This window comes from Mesoplodon bidens, assembly GCF_964165515.1.
Source record: "Mesoplodon bidens genome assembly, contig: HAP1_SCAFFOLD_742, whole genome shotgun sequence".
In the NCBI taxonomy this organism is placed as follows: domain Eukaryota; kingdom Metazoa; phylum Chordata; class Mammalia; order Artiodactyla; family Ziphiidae; genus Mesoplodon; species Mesoplodon bidens.
Window position 1 is genome coordinate 157,752 of NW_027672399.1, and position 10,499 is coordinate 168,250.

Below are 10,499 nucleotides of genomic sequence, written 5' to 3' on the forward strand. Positions count from 1 at the left end.
TTCTTATTCCACTATTTATAAATGCCTTAAAATGTTCTTTGAACCAGCTCTACTATCTCTCTGCCCCCCCCAACAATGAAATAATTTTTAGTTACATTTATATTTGTATAAGTAAGATAATTTTTAAGTTATACTTTTGCATAATCAATTGGTTTACTAGATTAAATCACTGTTTTACTGTAGCAAATAGCCCAGTGGTAGCCTGAAAATTATTGGTTCACTACAGATTATGTGATGAAATATCAAAAAAAGCTTACCTGAGGGCTTCCCTGGTGGCGCAGTGGTTGGGAGTCCACCTGCCGATGCAGGGGACACGGGTTCGTGCCCCAGTCCGGGAAGATCCCACATGCCGCAGAGCGGCTGGTCCCGTGAGCCATGGCCGCTGAGCCTGCGCGTCTGGAGCCTGTGCTCCGCAACGGGAGAGGCCACAGCAGTGAGAGGCCCGCGTACCGCAAAAAAATAAAAAAATAAAAAATAAAAAAACTTACCTGAAAATATTTTTCTAGAAGTTACATTTTATTATGCATAGTAGGATAACAAAATCGAACTATTTCCTTCTCAGACTGAGACTGTAGCACAATAAATGCCAGTTGTTCCCACATCCCAAGTTGAATTGTGATTCGACTATTTGAAATGGAGTAAAGAGCAAACTTTTTTTTTTTTTTAAATCTAAAGCTTCTCAACTACATAGAGACAACAAAAGTGTCAGGATTTAGAGATTAAGAGAAGATTTTAAGGGAGAGTTCTTGAAGTGCTGTGAGTCCCAATCGCAGTCCTCAAGGAAACAAAGTGGAAGGTACTTCCCTCTTCATATAATGTGAAAAAATAACAAGTTTAAGAAGACCACTCAGATAGCTTACCATGGCCCCCCCTTGAGCTTGAGGCGCACAGTGTATTCTTGTCTGACTCATATCCTCCTAAGGAACAAAAGACTGGATAGCTAGGTGGTATTAGGTCAGATCAAGGACAGAGGTGTCTGAGTTGAAATCAGCCTTCTGACAGTTTCTTCACACTGCCACTCTGGAGGCTAGAGGCTTCCAATGATTAGAGCAACATGAGCGCTGTACTTATCCTCTCTCAAAATCGCACAACCAGGTGAGATGTTACAGTGAAAGCAAGGCTTAGACCAAATTCTATCACTCATAGAAAAATGAATTGGCAAATAGACCCCAGACAGTCCTGAGCTGTACTGTTGCAGCCATATTCAGTCCTATATCCCATAAGTTCATCGGTATTCAGTTCTACATTTAGTACCTTTTCCTCTAGTACGATGACAGATTCCTTCATATCATGGTGGCACCGAAGGAATAAACACCTGGGCTAAAACCCCCACTTGGGAAAATGTTACACCTTGAGTTCTCTAGAACTTGTCCAAAGGCCAAGTATCTGTACAAATTTGCTAGTCAATAAACATATCTCAACCACTACCCGTTTAGCAAATACGTACATATTTGTAAATTCCCTTAGGCTGTTTAACAAGTCCTCTGTTGCAGATTGAGGCAATGATAGTCCAATCGTTTTTAGTTGAAATCTACCTCTTTATGATTTTTCCAGGGGTTCCTTATTTCTCTCAGTAGAAATCGAAAGTTCCTAATTTTCAAATGCTGACTCACTACCCTTAGGGTGAATATTCCTGATTAAAGTATTTCAAGTGTCAACCAAATACCTAGAGGGTATAATACAAATATGTATTCCATAAATGTCACACATGTGATGATGAGTTATTTTTAAATAAATTACTGACATTATAAGACCTAAATTTCTATAGGGTTTCCTGGCAATGGATTGGGTAGGCTGTTTGCATAGGACAAGATATAGGCAATGGCTAAAACTAACCATCCAGAATAGAGTTGCTCTTGGTAACCCTAAAGGGAACCACGTGTGAGAAATTCCCAGTGATGGGGCAGTGGGCTCGGAAGAACCCACGCACCATAAGAGAAAGTGTCAGCTTTAAGCATCTACCAGGCACACACAACATTATTAATCTAGTAAGAGCTTTCATGCCACGCTCCAACAACTGGTGTGGATTGAAAACTTCTCCCTTGATGGGGGATGGGTGGAATTTCAACTTTAAATGAAATTCATAATGTTGAAATTAATACAGTGGATTGAACAAAATAATTATTGAACTGAGACTGTGTGTGGAACTGGAAGTTACTGGTGGATTCTTGTTATCTGAAAGTGACCATGGCAGGTATGGGATGTGCACTGCTTTTCACCCAAGGAAGCAAAGGCAAAACAAGTCTCACAGCACAGGGGGAATGGACAGTGGAGGATAAAAATAAGGCTCCTTTATATATGCTCTCAGTGAGTCCCATTCTTCAGTATAATGATTCCTGTCATTCAGATGATTCAGAGTGAGGCACCTTTGAAATAAACTTATTTTTTTATCACTCAGTCTTTTATAGCATAACCATAATGAGTTAAAGGGAGATTCTCTTCCTGTAAGAGTGAGAAAAGGAAAGAAAGATAAAGTAAGTGAGGGAAACTGAAGACACCATCCTGCCTCGTATGTTTTAGGACATTTTATCTGCAGTTGTTCAAAATTTCAGATTTAAGATGATGTATCAACTTGTTGGCTGAATAATGTCATTCAATAAGCCTGCCCCTAGCTACCTATTGCATGTAGGTTTTCTCTGGGCTATAATTCCTCTCTCATAATCTCTAAAATGACCATTCTAAGTGCTTTTGGCTTAAAAGACTATATTCCAGAAAAAATATAATTGGAGAAAAGATTGCAGATTGGGTAGGAATTTGAATAATGTTATAATTTCTATATATTTAATTACCTTTTCTTTTTGCATCAGCTCCAATCTTCCACTATTTAACATCATTATGTTCACTTATCATGTACATTTCTGTGCAAATTATCAAATGTGCCAATCAAATTATGGGGAAAAAATTGTCAACTAATTTTAGAGTAAAATAAATGATTTATAAAATATTATACTTAACGTATGATCCTTGATAAATTAAAATTAGTTTTTACTATCCTCAGTGATTCTTTTGTTCACATAACATAGAACTACCTAGAGTGACCTGATTCTGCCATGGAACTAAGAGAATCATTAGATTTTCGAGGAGGAATGATGGCTTTAGGGAGACACAGTTGACTGGCTAAGCTGCTCAGATGTTCACACTACCTCCCAATAGGTGAAAAATTGTGCCCTGGAGTTATCACGTCAGAGCTGCCTAATGCCATCCTGACGTTGTCATAAACCAGTGTCATCAATGATCAAGTTTCCCTCAGTTAAGTATAAAACCCCCAGCTCCCCTCCATAAGCTTACTGAGTCTCACTGTACTCTCTCGCTTTGATATCTGTGATGAATTTAAAACCTTATAATCAGTAGAAAAGTGTGGTTTTGGTTGGGTGAAACAAGTTATAACTAGAGCTGAGTATAAATGCTGTTATACTCAGGATAGCTATCAGTAATACATGAACTATAAATGCACACATGTTTCCTTTGAGATCAACTCAAGGAAGAAAGGAAAAATGTAAATAACCAGATGATGTAATCTCCAAACAGTGCATCCTCAATTAAAATGAATATAGTACATAGCTTACCTTCCGTATAAAAGGATAATCAAGTTCCCTTAAGGAAGACTGCATGTCAACAAAAGCAAAAATTAAAATTGCAAACAGAATGAGCTTTCTCATGAATTTGTAAGATATAAAGGGAATGTGTGTGTGAGTGTGTGGTTGAGAAATATTAAAGGAAAAAGAAGAATCTGTGACCTTCTTGTTTTCCTTTCTAAAAAGAATATATTCAGAACGTTCTGAAGGTTCTGCACTTTAAAAATAGATTGATAGAAAGAACTAGTAATACTCCCAGTTATAGGAAATGTAATTTTTAGGAACTTCCCAGCAGGAACATAATAAGTAGGCGAAAACTTGCAAAAAATACAGAGAGTCAGTCTTGAGGATTAGTAATCATGTGATTTTTCCATGAAGACTTTGAGCTGCTGAAATGAGAAGGTTTGTATTTGTTGTAAATAAAACAAGTAAGTACTTATATTAAAACTTGAGAGAAAAATCACTTTTTCTTACAGCCTAGTAAGTTGCAATCAATAGTCTGCTTGCCTAATTGAAATATTTTTACCAATTTATCTGCAATTACCAAAGAAATATCATGTAGAGGTAATTACGTGCTGTTCTCACTTTTTGAAAAATATGTTTTATCAAATAGTGCTTGTATGTATCAATCGACCCTGCACAAATTCAAAGGGAATCTGGAGAAACTACTGAGGGAAATGCATTGTACTTTGCAGCTCCATTTCAAAGTTATAGAGAGTTAAGGATCCAGCTGCTAGTTATAAAACAGTTATGTGCATCTATTTGTCTGACATTTATTATTTTAGCAATATTTCTGTGTAGAAGCAATATCTCTATATTTAAAAGATACATTATTTTACTTTTATTAACTAAGGTCTTTACTCCTTCTTTTTGGTTAATTATAAGCCTTGTCCTTTAGATCCATATAGTTTCATAGTTTATTGGCAAGCACAGAAGACAATATTATTATGGGTAATATCTATTGAGCATTTGCCAGGTGCTATGTGAAGGACTTTACATGAACTAGCTTATTTAATCTACAAAACAAATCTTGGAAGTAGATATTTTGTTATCATCTTAGTTTTTCCAATGAAAAGAAATAAGGCACAGAGAGGTTAAGGCATGCTGTTGGTTGCAGAGCAGGCTGGGAGCAGAGCTAGACTTTGAAGTTAGTAGTTTTCTCTGAAGCCTGATGCCTGACCACAGTGTCATGTTTCCTCTGTTACAAAATACTCAGCCAAATAAAAGGAGAAGAATGTTTCTTATCAACAGTCAGCCTTTCAGGCAAAATCACCAGCGGCTTACAAAAGATGATATTATTTAACATAAATAAGTAAAAATTACTACAAAGCAAAATGTTTCAAGTACCTTAGGAAAAAAAAAAAGGACAGGAGTATAAATAAAAAATTTCTGTAGATGTACCATATACTGAGATAATGCCGAAAGCTCACCAATGGTGTGCTCATAAAGCATTGTTTTAAAACACAATGCATGGAGAACTTAACACATTAGGAGGTTATTGTTCCTTTGACATGATGGCTGAGGGTAGGGCGGGAGGGTGACTTTATCCACAGGCAAACCATTGTTTTCCAAAGACTACAGAATTATTTGTTTCCATGTTATGGCATATAATTATTTTTAAACAAAAATACTCTATTTTTAATCCTGTGTTTGAAAAATGTTGGCACATTTTAGGACTTGAATGCTTTGCAAATATTGGAGAAGTAAGTGTGAGAGCACCTCTCTGTGGTGGGGAGTTATTACCGTTTTAAAAAGAGAAAAACGTTTTTAAAAAAGACTTTTTCAGGAGCTGACAATTATTTTGTGTCTTTTCCAAGCCGTTTGTCTTTCTCCTGACTGCAAAGTTATCCCTCTTTTTCTCTGTTAAGTATTGCTAGCAAATAAGTAACATTTAGGGTGTTATGCTACTTCTGACTTTCAAAGAAAAAGGCACAGCATAATTCTGGATCTTTAGGAAAGTTAAGGATAAGTTAATGACATCATATTTCTTTCTTCTATATTTCTAAGAAAGAATGTCTTAATATTCGTTTCCAGAATACAAAGGGAATATTTCAGTATAGGTCCCCCAGAAGAAGCAGAACTACTAAGAAATGAGGCCCATCTGTCTGTCTTCTCTCCCTGACTTCATGTCCTGTGGACTCCAAGCTCCAGTATCAGACACAGGCAACAGTCTGACCTAGACAATTGTGTAAGGCTGAATTCTTAGGACTGTGTCTGATCCTGGAGCTTGGGGGTCACAAAGTAGGCCGCGAGGGAGAGAATATGGATGTAAAGTAAAGTAGCAACAATCCGGAACCCATACACCAAAAAAAAAAAAAAAAGCTAGAGGCCACGAAAACAGAATGAAACCTATGTGAGCCCTTATTGCCTCTGACCTTGACTGTGTAGTTTTCCTGCAGAAGTCAAGCCCCTTCCTCATGGAACTAAATACCCACACTGGTCCCAGAGTAGAAGAAGCTGAAGGAAGGCCCAGTGGAAGGTGGGCAATGGCAGGCCTGGCCACTGTCTCTCACCAATGAGATGAGCCAGCAGACCAGTGAGGACATAAAATGACTGCTGCTTCACTTCCCCTCCAGTCCCCTGTAAGAAACTCTGCTATATCCCACCCTACCCAGAGACATACAGAAAAGGAATGCTGGAAAGTGTGGTAAGGCCTAGCCAAGTGGCCACATCAAAAGGCCACCATAGCTCACCCCTTGTCAACCCATGCAAATCTCCTTAAACTGTATTCATCTCCAAATATTGAAAACAGCCAAGTCGTGCTTCCACCTAACATGGTACAAATATCCCAGGTCCAACTGAAAACAGATGAATCCCTTCCTCAGAAGAGATACAAAGTCCCTTGTTTGTCTTTGCATGATAGTCATTTTCTATTAATTCGTTCATACTCTCTCATTGATATCCTGCAGCTTAAATACAGAGATATAGTTATGTGGCAATGGGTCCATTCTCATGGAATTAATTAGTCTAACCATGGTTTTCCTTACAGAGCCACAGATGTAATGGTGGAATGGTCTAAGGGAGACTCAGTTATGGTGCCAGCTAGATGGCAATACCTTTCAGGGCTGAGGTGATATCTCCAGAGTGTTCTGTATGATCACCATTCCTTCACATATAGTGCTATATCTCCCACAGTCAGAGTTCCTGGGTCAGGGAATCAAGGGAGGAAAATGGGAGAGGCTCCTCCACTATCACTGCAAGTGATCCACTAGCAAAATATTTGCTTCTCATCTCCATGATGTTAAGTCCAGTGAGATCTTAGTACCAAGGAAAATAATGCTTCTGCCAGGGAACCTGACAATACTTTCATTGAAATAGAAGTTGAGAGTTTGACCTAGCCAGATGGGACTTCTGAATTAACAGGCAAAGACTGGGGTTTCTGCACTAGTTGGAGAGATCCTTCTATCAAGATGAAATTGGGTTGCTACCAAATAATGTGGGTAAAGGAGGGTCTGTATGGAATGCAAAAGATCCTCCAGGGTGCCTTTTAATACTTTCATTTCCTATGATTAAAGTCAGTGGAAAACTATCATAATTCAGGTTGGGCTGCTATGGTCCAGTTCCTTCAGGAATAAAGGTTTGGGTAAGTTTAGCAGGCAAGAATCTATGACCAACAGGAGTGCTTGCTGAGGGTATAGGGTGTACAGGATGGTAGTGGAAGAAGCTTGTTATACATACCAGCTATGATCATGTGATCAGCTGGAGAAACGCAGGCTGTAATAGTTATGAGTACTTCTTCCTTATTTTGATATGAATATGTTTGTGTGTATGTGTGTGTGATAAATCTCCCCCCTCCCACATACACACATCACATCACACATTTTTTTTTCTTTTTGTTCTCCTCTTTCTCATACTCTAATCATGTAAAATAAGATATGTTAATAATATCTAACTCTGCATAACACAAAGAGCTATAAATGAGAATCCATAAAAAGTAGTATTTTATTGGCGAATATAAATGATGAAGAAAATTGAATGTTGACGATTTAGCCTATAAAAGAGAAAGCTAAAGGAACTATGTTTTAAGAAGATGTAAAATTTCTTCTAAAGTGAATCTAAAAGAAAAAAAAGGAAATAGAAAGGAAGTATGGAAAGGAGGAAGGAAACTCGGTCCAAGCTGGGGAGGGGAGGACAAGGGGCGAGGGGGACGCCACCCAAGTGGTCTGGGGTTCGAACCCAGATAGGCGAAACGCGCCGGGAATCGGCTGGGGAAACTCGGGCAAACCTTTTTGGGGAATCACCGCTCCGACACCCCACCGCCCAGGCGCTGCAACGGAGGGTGAGCGGAGGCTGAGCGGAGGCTGAGCGGAGGCTGGGGGAGCTCAAACTTGCGACAGCTGGAGGAGGCGGCGGCGGGCGGGCGGCTGGCTGTCGCCCGAGCGCTGCGCCTGCGGGGGGAGGGGAGGCGGCTGCTGGGAGGGAGGGAGGCCGGGCGGGCGGGCGAGAGGGCGGAGGGAGGGGGAGGAGGAAGAGGAGGGAACCAGGGAGGGGGGACGCGTTGGGATCGCGGCGTGCGGCGGCAGACGGAGCCTGGGCTCCCAGCGGCGAGGGGAGGCAGAGCTACGCTCCTTGCTGAACGCGGACCGAGCTCGGCGGCAGCGGGGAAGACGCGCCGGAGCCCAGACCGCGACCGAGAGCGGGAGCGAGGCGGCAGCGGCGGCGGAGGGGGAGCCCGCGAGCTGCCGGGCGGTGAGCCCAAGCCGCGCTGTCGCCGCGCAGGGAAGACTTGGCCAACACACTCACACACACATACACACCCAGCCCGAGCGGGCGCTCGCGGCTAATCGTCAGCATGGCGCTGGGGCTCCTGCCCGAGCGCGGGCGGCAGCAGCGGCGACGCGAGAGCTGCTGAGCCCGGCCCAGCCGCCGGAGCCCGGAGGATCGCGCGGGGCTGTCGCCACCTGCCCGGAGGCTTTGAGCCCGCCCCCGCCCCCACCCGGCCCAGAGCCCACCCCTCGGCGTGGCCGACCCCGAGGGCAGCCGGCTGGCAGCAGACGGCGAGGGAGGCGAGCGAGCGCGGCGCCGCGAGCGGGTTGCGGGCAGCGGGGGACGGCAAACTTTGCTCTTCGCCGCGCTTCCCCGGCCCGGCCCCTTCTCCCATCGCCAACGTCGCCACCCCACTTTCCTCCAACCCCGCACACCTCTCCCCACCCACCCCACCTCCCGTCGCTCCTCCTCGCCGCCTCGACTCTGCTCCGGGGAAAACTTCAAAGCGCCGGATCGCAGGCTCCCTGCTTACTCCCCGGCTGGGGATTTCAGGTCAGTGCCCGGAACACCTTTCCCCGCGGAGGCCGCGCGGGCTGGCGGGCGTGCGTGCGGCGGGCTGCAGTCGGCCCCCTCCCTCGGGGCCCAGACTAGCGGCGGGTGGCTCCTCTGACTCTCTGGCGTACCCCTCGAAGCTTGTGCCTCGCGCTTCACTTTGGCTGCTTTGCTCGCTTTCGTTTTTATTTCCTAGCTGTAAGTTATTAAAAGTGCAGCCAACCTAAGCGGCCCGGCGTGGGCTTCGGGGAGGGAGGGGCGCGGCGGGGGTGGGGGGGCTGCCGCCCCGCTGGGGGCTGAGAGGAGAGCAGGGAGTTCGCGGATTGGAAGTTTGCAGGCAGTGTGTGTCTGTGTGCGCGGGAGCGCGGTCGTCGCTGAGTGCCGCGAGTCGGGCGGGGGGGTGAGCTGGGCTGGAAGCTGGGAAGCTCGGCTCGGCGTTAGCTCGCTAGCAGGAAGGGGAGGGCGGCGGGTTCCCGTCTGCTTTCTTTTTCGACTCGGGAAAGAACTGTAAAAACCTCCAGCCGCCGCTGCCTCGTCTCACCTCTCCGGGGGCAGCTCGTTCTTGCTCGTGGAACGACGGCGTGTGCGTGCGCGAGGGTGTGTGTGGCGGGCGCCCCGGGCCGAGCCGAGCTCGACCTGCCGCCGCTGCCGCGCGACTCGGGAGGGGAATCCCGGTTTTTTGTTTTTTGTTTTGGATTGCTCCAAAGCGTGAATCACATGGATTTAAAAAAAAATACTAGGAAATCGAGCAGAGCGAGGGGTTCCGACAAGGCCCGCCCGCCCACCAGCCAGTCAGGTCAGACGCTTTGTTTTGTAAGTGTTCTTTAAAAATTTTAATCTGCCACCCTGGTCCACCCGCACCTTCCCCGCGACGTCGTGGGGTTGGTTTTAAGTTTAAGATCTACCCGCAGGGGTTGGGGTAGATCGTGCGGGGGCGGGGGCGGCGGCGGGCGCGGGGGCGAGACCTGGGTCCTCCTCTGGGTAGCGTGGAGTCTGGTGGAAAGCCCTGTAGGGCGTGTGCGAGTCTGCGGCCGGAGGAAGTTGGTCCCACTCGGAGGGCGTGCGGCGCAGAGGCTGAGGGCGAAGAGGAACTTGCGCACCCGGGCGCGATCCTCGGCCGAGGCGGGGAGAGCGAGGCGCCGCTGCGCCGCGGGGCCCGCGCTCGGAGCAGGTGGGCGGCTGCGCTGCAGAGCCTCCGCCAGCTAGGGGGCTCGGGGCGGCGGCGACGTGCTCCTGCTGTTGACCAAGCAAGCCCCGGGGCGCCGTGTGCGGAGTAGGGCGGCTCGAGGCACGCGTGGTCCCGACGGGCTTCCCGCCGCCTGCACTCTCGAGTGGGCACGTCCCCGGGTCCCTGAGACGGCTGAGCCTGGCCGCGTGTAGGCCGAAGCCGGGGCGAGGCTTAATTTGCAGTTAATGAATCTTTTCCAGAAAGTCCGCGATCTCCAGCCAGAGGCTGTGAGTGCCCGCGCGCACGAGGGCGCGCGCCGCCGGCGTCTAAAGGGTTGGGGGGTTGCGGGGATGGAAGAGCGAAGGAGGGGGGAGGGTTATGTGTATTTAAAAACAAACCTTAAAAAAAGAAACCAGCGCGCTTCAAATAGGTATTCGTACAGCCTCTTGTGTCTAGAGTAGACAGCTCAGGGTTTTAGCTGGGTTTTTTTGTTTGTT

General features: G+C 46.0%; 1 protein-coding gene across 1 annotated transcript; it reads left to right on the top strand.

The window, feature by feature from the left end:
• Positions 1-1,054: 1,054 nt before the first annotated feature.
• On the top strand, positions 1,055-10,040 carry LOC308610247 (uncharacterized protein; the record flags this gene model as incomplete). The annotated part of the gene is made up of 4 exons (XM_081259455.1): positions 1,055-1,095; positions 7,913-8,834; positions 9,575-9,630; positions 9,746-10,040. 4 exons carry the CDS (start codon positions 1,055-1,057, stop codon positions 10,038-10,040), a joined length of 1,314 nt encoding a protein of 437 aa, XP_081115581.1.
• Between the last annotated feature and the right edge of the window lie 459 nt (positions 10,041-10,499).